Genomic DNA, 22,555 nt, shown 5'->3' with positions numbered 1-22,555 from the left:
ATACGGCTATATCAATGTTATCTTAAAAAAAGTAGTTTATGTATACGGCATGAACTTGTAACATGCCCCTTACCTTACGTTAGATAACAATGAACAAAACCAAAAAATCTGTATGAAAATAATGGCAGAGATCTGTAATAATTAATTTAATTTACACTGCTCCAGGCAGACAACTGACATTCATCACCAGAAGACTACTGACTGTCTTTACCTTTTGCTTTGTAATGTTTACCATTTCCTAAAGTACAATGCCATGTTAAATGCTGTTTTCTATTTGTTATTGTTCTAACACATACAGTTGATGCGTTAGGCAAATATTTATGGAAAATCTGCATTTTTATATAATGCAAATTATAGGCTTTGAAATTAAAAACTGAAATTGTGGTGAAAGTGCGTCTGAGAATGTTCCCTTGATTACTTTTTGTCACGTGGTATATGTTTCTTCTTTGTGGTATATTTGTTTCTTTTCTCAGCGTTATAAGGATATGGCAAAAGACGTATAATTATGCGTTTATTTAACTAAGTTTAATCTTTTTTTTAATAATTTCAGATGCCAATCTTTGAAATTAATGAACATGTAAAAAGTACGTCATGTAAGTTTGGAAAATCCTGGGAGGATTTGAGCTACCAAGTAGTTGGTAGAAACAAAATAAATGTATGTCCCTTTAATTATTTGCAATTTAAGCTTTTATAAAAAAGAATAGAAGAATAGTTGTGTAAATATAAAAAAGTGCATGATTTTTTTGTTTATTTTTTATTTTATTGTGCTTTTTAAAATACGATTTATATACTAAATGGTTAGTAAAATTTGCCACCCAATGGTGTGGAATGTGCTGCACTTGTTGTCGGTGACATGAATTAGTGTGGAAAGCGCTGCTGTGAATTTCGCAATGATTAAGAAGTGTTTGTGGAAAGTGCCGCTGTGAATGTTTCGCTGAGTGAATGATGGCGTGCCTGCTGGAGGCCCCTTTACGCATCAGCGTGTTATCTGTGAGTCTCTCTCATTATAAGCATCAAAATCTAACATGTTCACTTTATTATTACTCAGATATATACTAGACATATTAGATAGACTTTAGAGCGCAATTAGGCATTAAACAGTGTGTGGTTTATAATGACTGGCTGTGTGTTTATGTGGCTAATAGTAGAACTGGAGGTGCTCTGAACTGTCAAATCAAAGTTATAGTTAGTTTTCAGTCTCTATTTGGAGCTCATGCTCTAAAATCAAACTAAAACCTGTTTGGTTTTCTCTGGTAAGGTAGTTCAATGATGATCTAATGGGAAAATGTGTGGTAACGCCCCCCTCTTGACAGTTCTTTATTGTATGTGTTGACACATGTTGATCAAGCATTATTTTGATAGTAGCATGGTGCTTTGATGGTATTTGAAGGCAATACTATTGTACGTTGTTGCATAGCATGACGCTGAATGATTACCATATTTATATAATCGGGTATTAGCATGGTACATTTAAAGTAAAGTATTACCATCATAGAAGAAGTGTCACTTTTGTCAGGGAAATGTCTCAAATCGTTAAGCTTCATGCATTGTTTAGGCTGACTTTTCTTTCTACTCTGTGAGACCCTAGAGACCCCCAATTTCTTCTCAGACACATTCAAAACTAGGCACATAGTATTGATAAACATTAGCACACAGTATTTTTGAACAGCTTTCATGTTTCTGTCATGTTACATTTTCCACAACAGTGGACTTTAACTTTGGTTTCAACCCATTTTCATAAGATTAGTATATAGTAAAATTTGTGACATATCAACTGAGCCTTTAATAGTTTCATCAGACCTTGAAAAAAAGAATATGGAGGGAGGGTTTAGGTACTATATGTAACTTTTATCGCAAAACAATTCCCTGTTCTGTTCGTGTAAATGTGTGCAGAGTGCAAAACTTGTGGTACTTTCAAAACATTGCTGCTTGTTTGAGCATCCAACTGACAAATGTTATCAAGGTGATCTATGTGTCTATAATCTATAATATGGATCTATAATAGCTCTATAATATTCATGTTGTTGCAGTGGTGCCCAGTGATGCATTATTGGTCATAACTTGACAGCATCAGAGAGACAAACTGACTGTTTATGTCCGGGTGTTGTTGTAGTAGTGTTGTAGTAGTACAATTGCAGTTCAGTTATTTGCTTATCTAAATAGTGCCCGACATATCCCAGGTACCCCTTACATGCAAAACAGGCAGTTAATGAAGAAACTTGCTCTTACGTGGCTATCATGGAATCCATAGGGCTCTGTAATAACGGCCAGATAGCCATAATTCTGATATTAAATAATTACATGGTTAAAATGTTTTAATACTCTTGTGACAGTCTAATATGAATTTAATTGGTTGATAATCTGGCATTGCCTACTAATTGCATAGACACTTTGTTATGTTAGAGGTGAAATCTGACCATCATTCCCCCATTTCTCTGATCTGAAATTGACTTGAGCAATCTCCAGTGTGAGAGCTGTAACCTGCTCTCCTTCTAGTTGCTTCTGTCAACAGCCGGCAACTGTAAGGATAAACAGACTGGTTGACTGTTATGACCCAGTGAGCCGGGAGAGGGTGGCTATGGGCCGACTTGTGGCCTGTTTTGACGTCTCTGTGCGTTTGCTGAATCATCTTTGTGCTTTCTTTTGTCACCATGCAGGAAGTCACAGCCACGAGTCGCCACTATGTTGACCGGCTTTTCGACCCCGACCCACAGAATGTGCTGCAAGGAGTCATGTGAGTACACAATCATGTGTCCTTCATGGGTCACGCTTTACTGTTGTATGGTAAAGGTGAGACTGTCACTTTAAACGGTTAATTTTTGGTCTTTAAAACATACACGCACTCATACTGTAGAGTGTTTTAGAACACAAGGGAAACATAGATCTTGTGTGTTTGTGGTGCTCTACGGACTGAGAGCGTGCGAACGCGACTCGAGTATCTTCATCTTTATTTTTAACTCGGAGCTCAAGCTCTGGTTACTGTTATTCTGAAGCTTCGTGACTGCCCCAGCCGTACTTTTACACAAAAGTAGAGCTGCCATCAGAGCAGAACTCTGATTCTTTATGAGCTTGTGCATTAATCCTTCAAATCTCAATGATTGTGTTTACGAGATGAATGCAGTGCCACGTGATATTCATGCAGTCCTTACTTTTCGGGTTGAGGCATGTCTTTTAAAGTCAGCAGTTGGGATTGGTCATACTGAATGCTGCATTCAATTCGTCCTGGAAAGTTACAAAAAATGATCATTACAACAAGTACGTTCAAGTGATTTTAGTCCGAATAAAATGTACTTACTGGGCAATTATATTTTTATTTTCTCTGTATCACTTCTTGACAAAGACAGGAAGGCGTTTGGTGCTAATGCTAGAAAATGTAGAGAAAAGGATGTGCTGTGTGTAACGGATGCTACTTGATCTACTTATGTTAGCACGTTTGTGCTGCCAAAGAGGATGGATAATGTAATGTACACAGTGTAGTTGCACGGAAGTCTTTTTCCTCAAAAAACAGGTAAATGAATAGTGTTTTTTGACAAAATAACCGCTACAAACCATTAACAGTATACAAAACACACAAACTAAACTATAGTCAACATTCATAATTACAAAACGATGATCAATGCCAGGAAGCTTCTGGTATAAATGTCATGGAATCCTTTCCCAATGGTTAACCTATGTTCAGCCCAACATGATCTAAATTGCACATAGATTTACATTGTAAATGTTGACTGTATATTTAGTTATATAGTTGGTATCCCGTTGCTGTCGTTCCAAAACCTCAGATGTCCAAATTCGCTGTTTTTCAGGAGAAAACACTGTACTGTAAATGATTAAATACTGTGTTGTCAAAGTTGACAAGCACTTTTTAATGCTTTTGATCCTTTTTTAGATATTTGCAAAACCCAGTGACAAACATAAAGCGTGACTAATAACAATGATTTATGACAAAGAAAAAAAACACAAAATATGGATATACAAGGTTTCAGAAGGACAGCAGCTATATGTAACTGTGTATGTTTTGGCTGTTGATAAAAAGTACAAACTACATTTTATATCATGTGACAACACAAGAATGATAAATGCAAAGAGGAAGCATCAGTTACACTCATTTATGACCTTTGCCCTTCATGGTCTTGCATTCTCTATCTCTTTCATATCATTCAAATACATAGTAACTGTTTGCACCAGTTTGTAGTACATGTAGGTATTTTTCGCTAACCTGAGAGAGAGCACCACCAAGATGATTAAAAACTTTATATTATTCTATTTTGACTTGTGCTAAAGCAGAAACGTGTTTGGTACAATAAATAAATGTTTGGGCTTGTGTTGACAGTGACATGAAGAATGCTGTCATCGGAAACAACAAACAAAAAGCTAACTTGATTGTTTTGGGAGCTGTGCCGAGGTAGGTCCGCCCATTTTAACCCACTGTGAACCAATACAACAGCAATGTGTGACGTAGCCAATCAGAATCAAGAATCACACCTATAGTGATTTATCAAATTATAGTTGTGTTGGCTTCCAAGGATCCACCAACAAAAATGACTCAAATCTATAATCGCTCATTGTGCAATGATATTGTAACGCTGTATTTAAAAAGTTTAAGGTGGAAACAGATTAAAAAGAATACCTGATTACATAATGATTATAGCATTCTGTGTTTTATTGTTTGAAGTTTTCAAGTTTTTCAATGTTGTTACTGATAAAATGTTATTTTTGTTTGTGTGTGTAGACTGCTTTATCTTCTCCAGCAGAGTTCATCCAGTCTGGAGTTAAGGACTGAATGTGCGGTGGTGTTGGGCAGTCTGGCCATGGGCACAGAGAACAACATCAAGTCCCTGGTGGACTGTCACATCATCCCGGCCCTGCTGCAAGGTTCTCTCTCATTGTCACTCTCTTATTCACACTTTTGAAATCTGTACTGACCTCTGATGTATTTCTGAAAGAGAAACACTATTATGTTTGTGTTTGTGCAGGTCTCTTGTGTTCTGAGCTGATCTTCATTGAAGCATGTCTGCGCTGTTTAAGAACTGTTTTCATCAGTCCAGTAACACCAGTGCAGCTGTTATACACAGTAAGTCAACATCACGTCACCTTTTGTATTTTTATTACCCAAACATGCACATACACATCAACTGTGAAGAGGGTACCAATTTACACATTTGTCAGTACCAGGGGAATTTTAAAATGACATATGCACTGGTGTAAACAGAAGTGTAACATTTTTTTAGGACCTCACTGTGATCCCCCACCTCATGTCTCTGCTAAGCCGATCACAGCACACGCAGGAATACATCACGCAAATCTTTGCTCACTGCTGCAAGGTAACACTCTGACAACTCGGGTTTATCACACATTAAATATGCATTTATTCAGCTTAATAAAACTCTTACGTTTTGTTTGAATTAGTCATGTTATAGTAAAATATCTGACATACACAGACCTGTGATTGTACCTCTGATTTAATCATAATGCACCCTTAAAGGAATAGTGACCCTAACTTAAAATTTAAACAACTGAAAACAATTATTCACCCACATGTAATTCAAAATCTGTATGAACACAAATGAAGCTCAAAAGAAGAATTCAGAACATAAAAGATATTTTGAAGAACGTTGGTAACCAAAAAACATTGTCCCCCATCGAGTCATTTCTCAAAAAATCTTCTTTTGTGTTCCACAGAAGAAAGAGTGATATACAGGTTTTGAACGACATGAAGGTGAATAAATGATGACAGAATTGTTATTTTTGGGTGAACTATCCCTTTGACCATGCTAAAATATTGCTTTTTTCTCTCCAGACTCCAGAACATCAGACAGTTTTGTTCAACCACGCTGCCATCCAGAACATTGCTCCTCTGCTCATCTCTCCATCCTATAAGGTACAAAACAGAAGAGAACACATCTTGTCTCAAGTCCCGTTTACACTGATGAAACAAATGTGTTTTCTTAATAAAATGATGTGTATATATTAATAATTGGTTTGTCTGTGTACACGTCAGATGGCTGTTGTGCTGTATCTCACTGTTTTTTTTCCACCATTTTGAGCACTGCATGTTTTTAAGATGTTACGAGTTATTCTTTTTTTTTTTATTGTGCCTCAGGAGCACTGGTTTCTTTTTTTTCTCTTGTTTGTTATTAAAGGAGTCATATTGCATGGCTAAAACGAATATTATTGTTTGTTTTAGATGTAACGCAATGTGTATACACCATTTAAAGTTTAAAAAACGCTGTATTTTCCACATACCGTGCATGTTTGTATCTCCTCTTTGCCCCGCCTCTCTGAAACGTGCTGATTTTTTACAAAGCTCATCGCTCTGAAAAGCGAGGTGTGCTATGATTGGCCAGTTCACCAGTGTGTAGTGATTGGTCAAATACTGCAAGCATTTCACGGAAATGTAACGCCTCTTACCATATTCGGAACATCAGGTTCCAAAGCAGTTGTACTGACAGGCGATACAATGATATTTACAATTACGCCCACCTTAACTACGTGCAGATTTGGGCGGTCTTAGTCAAATCATGATACGAAGTTACGTAGATTCTCCGGGGTGTGGTTACACGAGGCGTTTCAGGCAAGTCTGGTTGAGCATTCACTTTTACAGTGAGGGAAATAAGTATTTGATCCCCTGCTGATTTTGTAAGTTTGCCTACTTACAAACAAATGAAGGGTCTATAATTTTTATGGTGGGTTTATTTTAACTGATAGACACAGAATATTAAAAAAAATCAGGGGAAAAAAATGTTATATAAAGGTTATAAATTGATTTGCATTTCAGTCAGTGAAATAAGTATTTGATCCCCAAGCAAAACATAACTTTGTACTTTGTGGAGAAACCCTTGTTGGCAAGCACAGAGGTCAGACATTTCTGATAGTTGGTCACCAGGTTTGCACATGTGTCCGGATACATTTAGTCCACTCCTCTGTCAATCTTTAAGGTTTCTTGGCTGTCGCTCAGCAAATTGGAGTTTTAGCCTCCTTCACAGAGGTTCTATAGGACTAGGGTCTAGAGACTGGCTAGGACATTTAATGTGCTTCTCCTTAAGCCACTATTTGGTTGTCTTGGCAATATGTTTTGCGTCTTTGTCATGTTAAAGGCTCATCCATGACCCATCTTCAGTGACCTAGTTAAGGGGAGGAGGTTCTCGTCCAAGATTTTACGGTACATGGGCCCGTCCCTCAGCCCCTCAATGCGGTGAAGTCATCCTGTATACCTGTAGCAGAGAAAAAGCCCTAAAGCAGAATGTTTCCAACACTGTGCTTCTCTGTAGACATGATGTTCTTGGGCTCATAGTCAGCATTTCTCTCCCTCCAAACACAGGAGTCCATTTTGGTCTCACAGCAGTGCCAGCACTTTCGCCAAAGCCTTTTCTGAATCATTTTTATGTTCATTGTCAAACTTAAGACGAGCCAGGCGGGCCTTCTTGGGCAGGAGGACCTTGCGGGTGCTTCAGGATTTCAGTCTACTGTGGCATAGCGTGTTACCAATGTGTTACCAATGTTTTGCTTGCTAACTGTGTTCCCAACTGTCTTGAAATCATTAACAGGCTTCTTCCGTGTAGTTCTGGGCTGATCTTTAACATTTCTCATGATCATCTTTACCCCATTGGGGAAATATTGCAGGGAGCTCCAGAACAAGGGCATTTGATAGTTATTTTGTATATCTTCTATTTCCAAATAATCACACCAACAGTTGTCTCCTTCTCACCAAGCTTCTGTCTGTAGCCTATTCAAGGTTTGTGCAGGTCTCCAATCTTGTCGCTGACATCCTTTAAAACCTATTTGGTCTGGACCATGGTGTTGGAGAGGTTGAACTGGAAGATACAGATTCTGTTGGCAGGCATCTTTTATATACATAACAAGCTGATTTAGGAGTACTTTCTTAAAGTGACAGGACTAATCTGTGGTCCATATAGGCACATAATCAATCTGTGGAGCCAGAATTCTTGCTAGTTGGTAGGGGATCAAATACTTATTTCACTGACTGAAATGCAAATCAATTTATAACCTTTATATAACATTTTTTCCCCCTGATTTTTTTAAATATTCTGTGTCTATCAGTTAAAATAAACCCACCATAAAAATTATAGACCCTTCATTTGTTTGTAAGTAGGCAAACTTACAAAATCAGCAGGGGATCAAATACTTATTTCCCTCACTGTAGATAGAATGCATATTTTGTTCCCACACTTTTATTTGTGCAATTTTACGTGTCTAATACATGCATGGGCAACTTATAACACACCAAAAACACAGAAAAACACGTACTTCCGCCATATGACCCCTTTAAAAATAAACTTGAGCCACTTACGTATGTCTAGCTTAAGGATACAGTTTAGTTTCCTAATACTACTTTTAGGTTATTACTACTTTAATTGTGATGTGCATGTTGTGTATATTCTGAGAGAGTGTTTTGTGAACTCTCACTGTAGGTACGAATGCAGGCGTTAAAGTGTTTCTCAGTCTTGGCCTATGAGAACACTCAGGTGTCCATGACACTGGTGAATGGTAAGTGTGTCCCTCTTCATGCTTTTATTGTCATATGCTTTTGTCCTCTTCCTAAAATATACTGAGATGAAATATTAATTTGTTTCTGTCTTTCTTAGTGCTAGTAGATGGAGAGCAGCTCTCTCAGGTTTTTGTCAGAATGATGCAAAGGGACAAACCCATAGAAATGCAACTTACAGCTGCCAAATGGTGAGTAAATCTCACATATGTACAAATATACTTCTACTTATTCCCGTTCTAACCTTTCTCTTTCTCTCAGTTTAACATACATGTGTCGAGCAGGAGCCATCAGGACAGATGACAACTGTATTGTACTAAAGGTAACAAATTACATCCATCTGATTCAAATCAGAATCCTGTGCTGTAATGCATGCATACTACATGATTCCATCTGTGTTTATATGGACAGACTCTGCCGTGTCTGGTGCGGATGTGCAGTAAAGAACGGTTACTAGAGGAGCGGGTGGAGGGGGCGGAGACGCTGGCCTACCTGATGGAGCCGGACATAGAACTGCAGCGGATCGCCAGTGTCACTGACCATCTTGTATCCATGCTGGCCGATTACTTCAAATACCCCAGCTCTGTCAGCGCCATCAATGATTTTAAAAGGGTGACATGACACTTTATATACACACACATTCTATTTACACTAATATCTTTTTTAGTCTGACTTAAAGGGCTCATCGGATGAAAATCTTACTTTTTCCGCGTTTAAGTGTTATAATCGGGTCCCTGGTGCGTAGATGCAGAAAATTTTAAAAAACAAGAACCCAGTAAGTTTGTTTTGGTGTGCCTTTCCCTGCAGGCATGTGAGAAATCGAGCCGTTCAGATTTCGCTCCTGTTGTGACGTAGAGGGATTATTATAATGTTACCGCCCCTTAGTCTACCCAGTTCCACCCACGGCGCTGCCGCCATTGTTGTTTTCACAAGCGACAGCAGGGTAACGTTACTGCTGCACAGACGAACACAAGTCTTTGTTTAGAGTCCCAACCTAGTAGGAGACGACAACATTTATTTTATTTTTAGTGGAAATCCCTCAGAAACCATAAATAAAAACCTGCTTGTTTGTGCGAATCACTTCAAGCCAGAGTGCTTTATCAACCTGGGACAGTACAAGCAGGATTAGCTTCAAAGTTGTTCCTCAAGAGGGATCGAGACCACCTGAACGAGACAAAGCTGCCGATGTAAGTCATATTTATCAACAGTCTGAATTGACGTAAGTGTACCGTATATATAGGAGGATAACGTTAGCATACGATCAGTCACGGGCTAAATAGAACATTCAAAGCCAGTGTTAAACTTACTCTATATTTATATGTTATTTGACAAATGGGCACTTGGAGTTTAGCTGTATGTATGTTAATACATTATGTGCGTTAATATGTTCAGCTGCGGCAAGCTGACATTATTGTTTTGCTAATGAACAGGGGCGAACACTGCGGTTAGTTTCGTTTTAAACATCTGAAATCATTCGTCCTTAGGCTAAAAAAATCTTTCACAGCAAACAGAGCATACTAGTTATGCTCTTACGTTGTGTGTGTATAACTTGTTAATCACAAGCGCTTAAATTCCGTGGATTTTAGGCAAGCATACACGCACAACGCGAGGTCATTACTAGGATGCGCTGTTTTCTGTGACAGATTTTTTAGTCTCAGGACGAATGATTTGAGACGTTTAAAATGGAACTAACCACGGAGGAGTTCAGGAAATATCATTTAGCTAAACGATTGCCGTGGCACTACTACTCCGGACGGAAGGGGAGTAGGGTGGGGTACGCAGTAACTCATTATCATTTAAAGAGACATACACCAAAACAGGTTGATGTGAGCATAGCTGTTTTTGACGAGGCAAAAGGGGTTTTGTTTAAATATGTTACAGACATTTCATGAAGACCCTAATAAATCATACCAACTTGTTGAAAGTGCTTATCCGATGAGTCCTTTAAACATGAAAACCAGGTTTAAACAGAAATTATCTTATGCAATTCCTATGATATTGTTTAGGCTAGTTTAACTGTCAGTCGTTCTTCCTGTAGTTGGATCATGACCTGAAACATGCACATGAGCTCAGACAGGCAGCGTTCAAACTCTACGCCTCGCTGGGGTCCAACGACGAGGACATCAGGAAAAAAGTGAGACATCATCTGCACTTGTAGGCTGTTCTAGAGATCTGAGTATTAACACTCACGTGGAGGCTTAAGGGTTTAATCATATGGCCTAGAAATGCAGCATGAAGGTTGATGTCTGTGACCCCACATATCATTTTCCAATAAAGATCACAGAGACGGAGAACATGATGGACAGGATTGTTAGCGGCCTATCAGAATCCAGTATCAAAGTACGGTTAGCAGCAGTCAGGTACGATGCACAGTTTCATCTTCACAGTTCATTACTGTCTGTCAAAAATGTCGAAAAGCGACTTGTAAATGTAAAATGTGTTTGTTGAAAGGGCACCAGAAGTTGGTTGCTGAAAGACTTTAAAGGATGCAAACAAAAACCTTTTTTATTTTATTTCTTCAAATCTCCTCTAGATGCTTGCACAGTTTATCGCGATCCGTACAACAGCTAAGAACGAGTTTCCACGATCACGCAGTATGGAAACCGCTAATGAAGGTACGTATTCACATGACATTGAATTACATGAAACTGAACGTTAAAGGTCCAATGTGTCATTTTTTGGAGGATCTATTGACAGAAATGCATACATAACTATGTGTTCAGAGGTGTATAAAGACCTTACATAATGAAGAGTTGTGTTTTGATTACCCTTAAATGAGCTATTTCTATCTACACACTCCGGGGGCCCTTTACATGGAATTCACCATGTTGTTTCTACAGTAGCCCTAAACAGACAAACTGCTCTAGAGAGCGCATTTTGTAAATACGTTATCTACTCCAGCAAAGAAGCGAAACCGTGACGACATCTTAGTTCTTTGTCAGCCACCGTAGTGCTTCAAAAGGAGGGGTGGAGTGAGGCGTTGGTTGCAATTCACAACCTCACCACCAGATGCCGCTAAATTTCATACACTGGAGCTTTAAGTGAAACCTGTCTGAATGCATGTTTGTTTTTGTGGGCAGTTATTACAGAACGCACCAGATGAGGTGCTGGTGATGGCCTCTTCAACACTATGCAACTTACTTCTGGAGTTTTCCCCCAGCAAAGAGGTAAATACAACGAAATACACACAATTTTAGGAGCTAAACATTTTATTAATGTTGTTTGTTCAGGCAAGCATTGTACATGTAGTGTGGGATTTGAAGAAAGGCTTGACACTTGTTTTTGCTCATCAGTATGAAAACATCTCCTTACTGTTTGAGCTCCAGACATAAATGTTAAACATAAATCTGGTTTGTAAAGACCTAAATCTTTTATTCTGTACATTAACGTACCGTATTAAAACAGTTCTTTTGTATTGAACTTGTCATCATTAAAATGAATCTTCTGAAGAGATTTATCATATATAAGAGATCATTGCTTTGTTCTGTAAAGTGAGTGTGTGTGTTTAGACATGTTTTTTTGTGTTTGTACACAGCCTATCTTAGAGTCTGGGGTCATTGAGTTACTATGCAGCCTCACACAAAGTGACAGTCCAGCGCTGAGGGTCAATGGCATCTGGGCTCTCATGGTAAGAGACCAATTCAGGGCTGTTCACACTTAATCCAGACCCTGGACCACAAAAGCAGTCATAAGTAACGTGTGTATATTTGTAGAAATAGGCAACAATACATTGTATGGGTTATAGATTTCTCTTTTATGCCAAAAATCATTAGGATATTAAGTAAAGATCATGTTCCATGAAGATATTTCCTACCGTAAATATATCAAAACTATATTTTTGTGAGTGAAAAATGGCTGGAAACACATACAAACATATCTCGCTGCTGCCAGCTCTTTAAGAATTACCCACTTAAGTTTGGTATCTATGTAAAGCTTAGAATTTCAGCTTTCGGGTTGATCTACTCTCCACAACTTCATTACAGTGGTAAGCCAATAGAGAGCGTTAAAACAAACCTGATTCTACTTAGCAACGGCCTGCTAAAGCGCCTATGATGGACAACTTCAAAGGTGATTTTCTCAGTATTTTGTTTTTTCTGCACCCTCGGATTCCAGGTTTTCAAATAGTTGCATCTCAACCAAATATTTTCCTTTCCTAACAAATCCTATTTATTCAGCTTTCAGATGATGTATAAAATCTCAATTTCGAAAAATGTACCCTTACGACTGGTTTTGTGGTCCAGGGTCACCATATTGTATTATTACTATCCCAAAACTATAGCGAAAACCCTCCACATATGCATATAGCTCAACATGTATGTCAATAGGATGTGTAATATGTGTATTTGTGTAGAACATGGCGTTCCAGGCAGATCAGAAGGTAAAGGTGGAGATTGTTCGCGCACTGGGCACAGAACAGCTGTTTAGACTCTTATCTGACCCTGATACCAATGTGCTCATGAAAACACTGGGGCTGCTTCGAAACCTGCTCTCTACCAGACCAGTAAGACAAAAGCTGACTAATGTATTCTCTTTTCTAGAGTATGACAACCTTATCAGTTTCCTGTCACACACACAAACACACGCACACGCACACACACACACACACACACACAAGCTAATTTTCTCTTGTTTGTCGTAGCATATAGACCAGATCATGAGCTCACATGGAAAGCAGATAATGCAAGCGGTCACTCTTATCCTGGAGGGAGAACACAGCATAGAGGTCAAAGAGCAGGTTAGATACACAAACACACTTGAATGAGATGACATTGCGCTGCCAGTGGAATGCTAACATGTTTAAGCGTTTAAAGGATATCAATAAGTGTCGTCTTTTTGCAGACTTTGTGCATATTGGCCAACATCGCTGATGGAAACACTGCCAAGGAACTCATTATGACTAATGACGATATGCTCCAAAAAATCAAATATTATATGGTACAGTCAACTGGTTTCATTTTCCAGATGCTTGTTTGCATTGATGCATGCTGCATTTTTTGAAATTCTGCTGTTGTCTATGTTTCAGGGTCACTCCAATGTGAAGCTGCAGTTGGCCGCCACCTTCTGCATCTCCAACCTCATCTGGAATGAGGAAGATGGTGAGGAGTAAACTTGCTCAATGGCAACGTATATTCTGTTCAAAATGCACTGTGATTTTATTCATTGTTTGTGTTGTTTATTTGTATCAGATATAAGTAATACAGGATTGTCTTTTCCTGCTTGCTCTAGGCTCACAGGAGAGACAAGACAAACTGAGGGAGATGGGCTTTGTTGATATCTTACACAAACTCACCCAGGTGTCAGATCCCAACCTCTGTGACAGGTGAAGTGCAGACTTAAATTCATCTTTTCGTTTTTTGGTTTACCATAGCAGTGACGTGATCATTCGCATCGACCTTCTCTTTCTCAGGGCAAAAACAGCAATGCAGCAGTACTTGGCATGACCTCGGAGGACGGTGCGACGTGCCCTAACAACTCCAGGAGCATCTCCTGTGCTTTTGTTTTAGATTTGCATTTCTTTTTTGCTCTTCCCATTTTGTTTCGTTGCACAAGACACCTTTTGTTGTGGAGACTCCCCAAACAACTCAAATCAGAGACTCGGTTGCCAGGGGCCACAGCACCGTTTGGGCTTTCAGCTACTTTGGCTTAATGTTTTCTGCTGATCTCTTGGGACTATTTTTGTTTGTTTGTTTGTTTGTTTTGGACTTAACGTGAAGGAAAACTTCCTCAGTGTGTTGCAGCGCCACCTGGTGGTTTGGAGACTTGGACGCTTTGGACTCCCTTAGGAGAAAGCTGACTGACCTCTCAGTGCTAAGCTTATAGGAGCTCAGTCTCCTTATTTTGGTTTGCTGATTTACTATTGATGATATTATTATAACAATTATTGTTATTATTATTTTAATTTGGACACAAGGAGAGGTTAGAAAAAAGACTGTTTTTTTTGTCGATACATACCTCGTAAATATATATATATATAAATATAAATATATTTTTGGGATTTTTAATTTACCCTTTCAGGTTGTTTTTCCCCTTTGTATTTTCCTCTGTGTAATATAGGCTAATTTGGGTATATGTGGAGAGGCAGCATGTTGGGTTATATACCCGCACAGAGCATTTAATAGAAACTATTCAACCCCCGAAAAGTTTGTTTGCTTTATCACTGGATAATATTTTTTACTCCCTCCCTTTACAAAAATGAATCTCACAAAACCTCATCATAACACCATCTTTATGAAGCTCAATAGTGAATGTTTCCACTCAAATATATGCAGGCCTCTGCCATGGAGCAGCCTATTGGTTTGTGTCTTTTGTTTTTTCCTGGGATGGGAAGGGTTATTTAATATAAATCACAGAGTATGGCTTGGTGGGTACTTCAAAAATCTTGTGGGAGTGACAGAAAACTCCATGCATATCTTAACATTTCAACTTGAGTTTACCCACTTCGATGGTCTTCATGAAAATCACTACACATTGAAAACACTTGAAAATCAGCATTTTTAACAATTATTTCATTGAGATGTTGAAAGAAAGAAGTAAAAGAAGCACAGAAGTCTGTATTCCTATAAAACATCATCTTTTTTTATTATACTGGCAAGAGGCTCTTGTAAAGCTTGTTACAGTTAATAAAATACATTTGGACCCCTGTATGCCCTGGGTCGTGCAACCCCCCTGCCCCCCAAAATCTCCTGCCATATATGCAGGCACATTCCTCATGCAAATGAATTGGACATGCAGGAAACCCCCAGACCCCAAAGTCCATAAAATTTCCTACTATCCACATTCAGACTCCCTGACCTACATAAAGAAAATGGAGACCAAATTCTGCTGTGAGAAGTAATGTGCCCTTTTCCAGTTTAAGCAAGCACATGTTAGTTAGGACGGACAGATGGTGCGCCTACACCACGAGTTTGGATGGACCTCAGCAAACTGATGAAACGATATGATGTCATTCTGGTTCTCAGTAATATGCCAACTACTGAAACTAGTGGGAGATGATGCTGGCGTCTTAGTTGCTGGTCATAGGATATCAGAGATGCTGATGTGACCGTGATTATACTGTAATCCGTATTCACATGCTTGACGAGAAAAATGAATGGGCACCAGCTGCAAGAAACATCTGTGAGGTTCTTCATGGGAGTCTGCTCTTAGGATAGCAAATAAATAAATAATTAAATAAACAGTGAAATAAAAGTGCAGTGCTCTCAATTGTGACACGACCAACCGCTTTTGATAAGTGACATAAATGCTGAAGAATGGGGAGAGCTATAGGATTTCTTGTTTTATGAGAAGGCACGCTGGCAGGATGACTAAAGCTGTTTTTATTTTAATTCTATTTATGCAGACGTCTCATTAGCAGACATGCCAAGCTCTCTGGACCGTCTATGTTCTGCGCAATATATGGCATGCCAACCCCTAACACAGTCCCAACTGACCGTTAACTGGCACACCCTCCCTAATGTTCAGACTAACCTGATTCACTGTTCTGGATGTTACGATGACTTTGTTTGACCTCTTCTTAAAATCTAGTTTGTTGTGATAGTTGCCTTGAGTATGCCTTATATTTTATGTAAAGAGGGGCAACCTGGGAAATAAAATGTGATTTATGAGGCTGCTACATACTGGAGTGCTTGGCATGTCATTCAGGGTAAAAAATGAACACTCACCAAGTGGCAAATGTGGGTAAATATTCGCTTTGGCAAGCGAATAAAATTAGGCTACAGGACAGATGGCCGGTAACTTGTTTTTAGCAATTTCTACTTTTTTGCAAAGCAACTGATAGTTTGGCCATTTGTCATTTATTTTTATATTACTTTAAGACTTGCTTTAACCACAGTTTTACCACAGGGGAACATTTTACAAATTTTATATATAATATTATCTATATAATTTTTCATGGTAATTTTCTCTTTTACTTTTACTATATATACTGTATATATATATGTGTGTGTGTATATATATACAGTATATACCTGTATATATATATAATTTTATATAATATTTACTTATATTTAATTTAAATATAATATGTAATATACAAGGGAGACATGGGGACTAAATATTTTAAGATAACAATCCAAAATACAGTTTTCCTGTCAAAAATGGCATAAATTAATGTTTTATTTGAGCTATTTTTTCAGTGTGGCTAAGGTACATTTTGATCCCTAGCTTTGTGTTTGTGTCTCAAAAAGAAACATAACCTTCAGCTCATACATAACCATAACCTAACTTTCAGCTCATTCTAAATCAGTGTCTCTCAACTCCAGTCATGGTGACCCACAGCTCTGCACATTTTGTCCGTCTCTAACACACCTGATCCAACATACAAACTGCACAATACTGTAAACTTGAGACCCACTGCTCTAAATCCTGCTAGTTTTGACTGAATAAAATGAAGAAATCTCTAAATTGACTAAATTGGATCATTTCCCAAGGTGGTGCATCCTCATTCTGACTAAATATGCCGTTTTAGCCACCGGAGGACAGAAATAAAGTGTGGGGTGTCATAGATAATGTGCTGTGACAGCTTCATTCGTTTCCAGAGTCTGGAAATTAAAATATGAATTCATTTTCCAAGGTAAATAATTCATAGAGTAAAAACATCATTTTGGTAATACAGAATCGTAGCAAAAAATAACAAACTCCACCTGACAATTCCTTTATTCTGGCGCATGTATGCGCGTTACTCGGTCAAATTTTGTTATATAAAATCCTCACAGGTTTTCCGCAGTTCGACTGCCGTGCCTGTGGATGCCCTGTAATGCCTGTAAATTTAGAAGAGGAACAATCGTGAAGTTGTGCTCAGAGGGAAAAAACTGGCTGGTATCAGGTACGAAGGTGCTCCAAAGTGAAAACCGAGACAGTGGCTCTGTTTTAAACTCAAGTGAGATGCTTTGCTTTCGTAACCGAAATGGACCCTCAGAAGTGGGATTGCCTTAACCATGCTGCATGCATGCAGCTTACTATGGTTTGCAACAGAGCCCCTATCTGTCAAATTACAAGAGTGTCAACACAAGAGTCAGTTTTGTGTTATCTCAGGACGTAGATGTGTTGGGGGAATTGCAGTCGGCCCGGCTCTCCTCTCAAAATTAATGTCCTCATTAACTATTCCAGTCAACAAGTCACAATCTGTCTTTCACAGTGGTGGTCCCTCTTCATCTATGAAGCTGATATGCTCTGTGGACGGCGTCCCTCCCGGTGCCCACTCCTGCATCTCAATCTCTAACTGAGGAGGTGCCGGCCTGGGGTTCAGCTGCGGCCACGATGTACCAAAAGAGACCTGGCTTTTGGGAGGGGAGTCTAAGTTGCAAGGCGGTGACATGTGCGGGCATGACGGAGGAGTGCACGACCGTGACTGAATGGAAGGAGTGGAGGAGGAGGGAAAGGGGCTCATGCCCAGCCTGTGGTCGCCAGGAGAGTTACTGATCGATGGAGGGGCTGAGCAATGAGAAGACTGAGGTGGGTTGTCTTGTGAGACGGGTGGAGGTAGCAAACCTCTACTGTGACTGGCAGGACGGGAAAGGTGCGGCCCCTGGCATGGAGAACAGGAAGGAGATTGAGAGCGAAAAGAAGGAAGTGAGAAAGAAAAGGTGAGAGGGGCTTGCGACGGCTGGTCTTGGGTGTACGCTTGGCTAGAAGGCCCAGATCCTTCTGTTTGGTCTGTGACTGGACAGAGGGGGGTTGTTAAGGAAGGCCTCCTTAAACAGCCTTTTGGAGACACCTGAGCTTGTGTCTGGGGTCTCTGGGGAGGACTGGTGGGTGTGAGACAGCTGGGTAAGACTATGCCCCCAGTGTCCACGCTGTCCAATAGGGAGCGGGTAGGCCTGAGTGGGGAGGACGGTGAAGCTGTGGGTGATGGAACTGGCGGCGTGGGTATTGTTGGGCCGCTCTTGCTGCTGGGAGACATTGGCATCGTTGGGTTGAGGGTTGTCAGGAGGGGTTGAGATCCAATGAAGAGCAAGGGACGGAGGAGACGTGTCATTTCCTGTAGCTCTTTGCTCAGTTGAGACACTTGCTGGGAGAGACTGGTCATCTGTGAATAATGTAAGTTAAATTATTAAATGTTCTTTAATATGCACATCATTAATGAATGATAACGATATTATGATTTACTCACTTCCTCACTCAGTTTGGTGATGCTCTGTTTGTTTTCCAGCTGCTCCTGGTTCACTGCACACACAGAGCACAGTGAGTTTTACATTTCACACATCAGTGTCACAAGTTTGTTAAACATTGTTTTTGAAATGTATTAAGTAATGAATGGGTGGATGAAAATGCAAACATTATTTAAATAAAATGCTGTTATAAAATATTTATTGCATGGCTCTCTGGAATACTTGATTCCAATTGGTCAGTCATGATATTTAGAGGTCTATTATCGCCCAATAACAGTTCCTAAAAACCAATAACACACCACTTATCCAGATGCTGTTTAACGGATCCCTCTGCTGTCTCTTTTCTCATGCCAGCTTTGAATTTGTAAGCTAATGAAATATTTTTATGAATCAATATTTTGTGTCCAACTATTTTCTCATGTGGCGTTAAAGCATGTCATAAGCAGTATAATGTACCATAATGTGCAAAATGAAGTCTTGATCACCGTCTCGGGAATTATTTTGAGACAACCAGCTGGATATACATTATTCCTTACTTTAAAAATGTCCTTCTGAAGCACATATCTCCATTTTGTGATCATTATTTTTACCATAAATCATTTTTATTAGTCACTCTTTATGTTTGTCACTTGATTTTGCAAATATCTAACCAATAAAAACGATTAAAAAGTGCTTGTCAACTTTGACATCACAGTATTTAATCATTTAAAACGAACAGTGTGTTTCTTTAATTTCCTGGTAAACAGTGAATTTGGATATCTGAGGTTTCGGAAGGACAGCAACGAATTGCAACTGACTTCGAGTTTTCTCTAAACATGAAAATCCAATCTGACTGGCTGGTTATTTCCACCAGAAAACATTTCCAATTTCAGACAGTCTCAATGAACTTTTCTGACGGAGGACTATTGAATTCTCTTGTGAAGTTCATGGCAAAAATCCAAACCTGGAGTGGTACATTAAACAGTAAGTGGTGATATCTTTGATAGTTTTGTTTGGGGCACTTCTTAATCCAGAAATCCCTAAGAGATATTTAGCTTTGTTTTGCTATATTTGATTTCAGCTGTTGCCATACTTAAATGTCTCGAGTGGGTGGTTCTTGGCTAAAATAAACCGCAATGTGGAACTAGAGTCCATTTTTTGGAAGGAGAGTCAAAAATGTGTGACTAGAGATAAAAATTCTATCTTTATAATATTTTCTCCTGCTTCTTGCCGTGTAGATGTGGGTGTGTTTGTACCTGGAGAAGGGGACGGTGGGCCACTCTGAGGTAGGCTGGGACCAAACTCAAACCGCTGTGTTGAGCTTAAATTACTTTCTGTTTCAATTCCATCCACAAACCTACAGAGACATCAAAAATGTTGTTTATGTGTAGTTCATGAATTGGTTTAACAATTTTGACTTTTGCACGGTTAAATGATTAAAATGTACAAATCATAAGATTAATGTCTATATAGCTTTATATAAAGCATCTAACACACATAAATTCCACTGTACTACATGAACAGTGAAATGGATTCCTTCACTTTGTGCCCATTAAAATGTGGCTTTAGCTAAGCTCTGATTTCTTAGTGTGAAATTGAGGAGCCAATCACTGGAGCATGCAATGATTCCGGCCAAAATGGTTGCCATGGTAGCCGGATACTTCTCCTAAATTATGAATCAGCGTAGTTCTTATGATGGCCACCAGGGGGCTATAGCTCATTGAGGAAATGCGATCCATGCATGGCCCAGTCGCAGTGTTTTTTTTCTTCTGTAAATTGTTAAATGTATCAAGCTTTTAAACACAGACTCATTGCAATGCAAAATCAAAAGCTACAACTGTCTCTTTAATGCAGATTCTGTGAAGGTGTGCGGTTCATACCTCGGGCTGAGTTCTGGAGGGGCGCTGCTGAAACTGACCACAGGGATTTGGAGGGTGGCAGGTCTCGTGTGGTCCGATGGAGGCCGGAAGGGGCGTGGCGGGAGGAGAGGTGATCGCAGAGGGGAGTTGAGCCCTCGGGTCAGGCGTAGGGGAGAACGTGGGGGTCTTGAAACCGACTGCTGTTCTTCATCGTTCTCCTCATCCTCGCGGATGGCAGGTAGTTTCTTGACAAGGCCGCCGTTGCTTTCCCAGTCCAGCTGAGAGAGGGAGAACAGATTCTGTCATGTTTGTGTCTATGTATACAGCATTTGTTAACCTTAAAAAGTCCTTTACAACATTTACTAGACATTTTAAATGAAATGCATCTGTTAACATTAGTTCACATTTACATTAAAGAACAACTGTATTGGTATTCATTAAAATCAACAAAGATTAATAAATGATGTAAACATATAGCCGCATAAAAAGAGACCATTACAAATTTTCATCTCATCAGCATTTCTAGATGTATTTTGGCCATTCCAGTCCAGTGTCTGTTGAATTCGAACAAAATCAAACCTCAGAAGTGACAAAGTCATCCAACAGCAATGTGAAAGACTGACAGTGAGACACAACACATGAAAACTGTCATAAAAATCGTGGTTATCACATAAAATAAATGTTGAACTTTTCCTAAATACATGTGCAAATATCACTGCTTTTTTACTTAAAAGTGAATATGAAGTTGTTTTCTTTGCAGTATTCGAGGTCTGAAGAAAATACAGAGGATCTTTTCTGTTAGTTTCTCCAGTTTCCATTTTCTACAAATAAATGCAAATTGAAACCATTTTTTTATTTGGGAGAAAGATTGTTAGTAGTTCACAGAACAAAACTAAATTAATAATTTTACCTAAACACATAACTATAAATAGTAAATTAAAAAAACTGAAAATTGTCTTTAAAATGGTCTCTTATTTTTTCCTTGGCTGTATTCTGCTCATTGTCATTGTATGTATTAACTGATGTATGATATTTTATTGTAAAGTTTAAGCAAAATTAGTAGTAAAAGTCACAACCAGTGTGTGGCACACTAACACAGCCTGTTGGCTCCATCTATCTATCTTTCCTCTCTCCCCTAAATACAGTATCTACCATATATATAACCAGACTAAATAAAGAAACCTTGATTGATTTACCACAAAACATTTTTCTTTGTATAAACTAGAAATGATTTTGATTTCCTCATCAATAAACTCCCTGCACTGTATGTTCCTAGAATGTCATAATAGGATGACTTCAAGCACTCTCATCCTGCGGCACGGAAGAGGAAAGGAGGGGCAACACTGTTTATTTCTTTTTGTCATAACAGATAAAAGACTGTGTCAATCACCATCCATCGCTGCGGGGTGCCAACACAGTCCAGCTTCCTCTATTACAAACAAACTCCTTCCTTAACATACAGAAGTGATACAAAAAAAATCTGATCCTGGATGCATCTAATCTTAATTCAAATTAAACTCATCTAGCACCTCATCTTTCTTTCTTCTCACTCCTCCATTTGTTCTCCCCCAATTCGCTTTGACTGAAATCACTCCATCTTTATTCCGCAAACCCCCTCCCTTTCTCTGCCTCTTTTTTCTTCGCATCTTTCCCCCCCTTCCTCTGATGATCTCCACCCCCACGCACCGTCTGCAGTCCCTCACCCCACCTAAAGCAGAATTTATTTTTAGCTATCTTCTTCTAATCTTAGTAACATGGACACCAGTGCCGTGGCACAGCTTGTAAACAAAATCTGTGTTTTTTCTGAATCTGAAAGTTTTCACTTTCTTTTCTACATTCCTCCAGAGCAAGAGAGAAAGAGAGAGAGGTGAATATTCAGACTTCACAGTGTCCCTAGAGTCACCAAATTCAGTCAATCAAAGCCATAAACAGGAAGGAATACATTACTTTCTCTTCATAAGCCCTGCTGCATGACAAACATACACTGTAATAAACACACTTCCCTCTCCCCCTGCTTCAAAATTTTGTGCAAATGTACGTGTGTGTGCTCATTGGTATTCTCTGTGCATTTTGGGTTGTCACACGTATGGTGTAGTGCTGAAATG

At 39.1% G+C, this 22,555-nt stretch overlaps 2 protein-coding genes across 3 annotated transcripts in view; one reads left to right on the top strand and one right to left on the bottom strand.

Annotated features, from left to right (window-relative positions):
• Nucleotides 1–515: 515 nt before the first annotated feature.
• armc8 (armadillo repeat containing 8) lies at nt 516–14,789 on the top strand. 2 transcript variants are annotated; one of them, XM_057335788.1, is made up of 22 exons: nt 516–655; nt 2,658–2,734; nt 4,331–4,402; nt 4,730–4,872; nt 4,974–5,071; nt 5,229–5,321; nt 5,798–5,878; nt 8,430–8,505; nt 8,604–8,694; nt 8,765–8,825; nt 8,915–9,115; nt 10,542–10,637; nt 10,781–10,863; nt 11,037–11,118; nt 11,584–11,670; nt 12,039–12,131; nt 12,855–13,004; nt 13,143–13,238; nt 13,343–13,438; nt 13,527–13,599; nt 13,730–13,823; nt 13,911–14,789. In XM_057335788.1, the coding sequence occupies exons 1-22, from the start codon at nt 551–553 to the stop codon at nt 13,942–13,944; spliced, it is 2,082 nt and encodes a 693-aa protein (XP_057191771.1). In that variant the 5' UTR covers nt 516–550; the 3' UTR covers nt 13,945–14,789. The 2 variants fall into 2 exon arrangements, with proteins under 2 accessions (XP_057191771.1, XP_057191772.1); XM_057335789.1 differs by lacking the exon at nt 516–655 and adding an exon at nt 867–990.
• Nucleotides 14,790–14,904: 115 nt separating this feature from the next.
• kcnh3 (potassium voltage-gated channel, subfamily H (eag-related), member 3) overlaps nt 14,905–22,555 on the bottom strand; it is a 130,256-nt gene continuing 122,605 nt past the window's right edge. Inside the window, exons 12-15 of the mRNA XM_057335785.1 lie at nt 20,472–20,728; nt 19,848–19,948; nt 18,615–18,667; nt 14,905–18,530 (exon numbers count right to left, since the gene is read on the bottom strand). Of these exons, the coding sequence (XP_057191768.1) occupies nt 17,634–18,530; nt 18,615–18,667; nt 19,848–19,948; nt 20,472–20,728 (1,308 nt within the window). The 3' untranslated portion in view covers nt 14,905–17,633. The remainder of the gene's footprint in view (nt 18,531–18,614; nt 18,668–19,847; nt 19,949–20,471; nt 20,729–22,555) is intronic.

The sequence above is a fragment of the Triplophysa rosa genome, linkage group LG6 (assembly GCF_024868665.1).
Source record: "Triplophysa rosa linkage group LG6, Trosa_1v2, whole genome shotgun sequence".
NCBI lineage: Eukaryota > Metazoa > Chordata > Actinopteri > Cypriniformes > Nemacheilidae > Triplophysa > Triplophysa rosa.
Note: the sequence above shows the minus strand (reverse complement) of the source record. Positions and strands in the feature narration are given on the sequence as shown.

What these genes read in the sequence shown, in the direction of transcription:
- armc8 (XM_057335788.1), top strand. Translation starts at nt 551, where the DNA reads ATGCCAATCTTTGAAATTAATGAACATGTAAAAAGTACGTCATGTAAG. An exon ending in AATGTGCTGCAAGGAGTCAT is followed by an intron (nt 2,735 to 4,330) that starts GTGAGTACACAA and finishes TTGTGTTGACAG; the next exon opens with TGACATGAAGAATGCTGTCA. An exon ending in GCATAGAGGTCAAAGAGCAG is followed by an intron (nt 13,239 to 13,342) that starts GTTAGATACACA and finishes GTCTTTTTGCAG; the next exon opens with ACTTTGTGCATATTGGCCAA.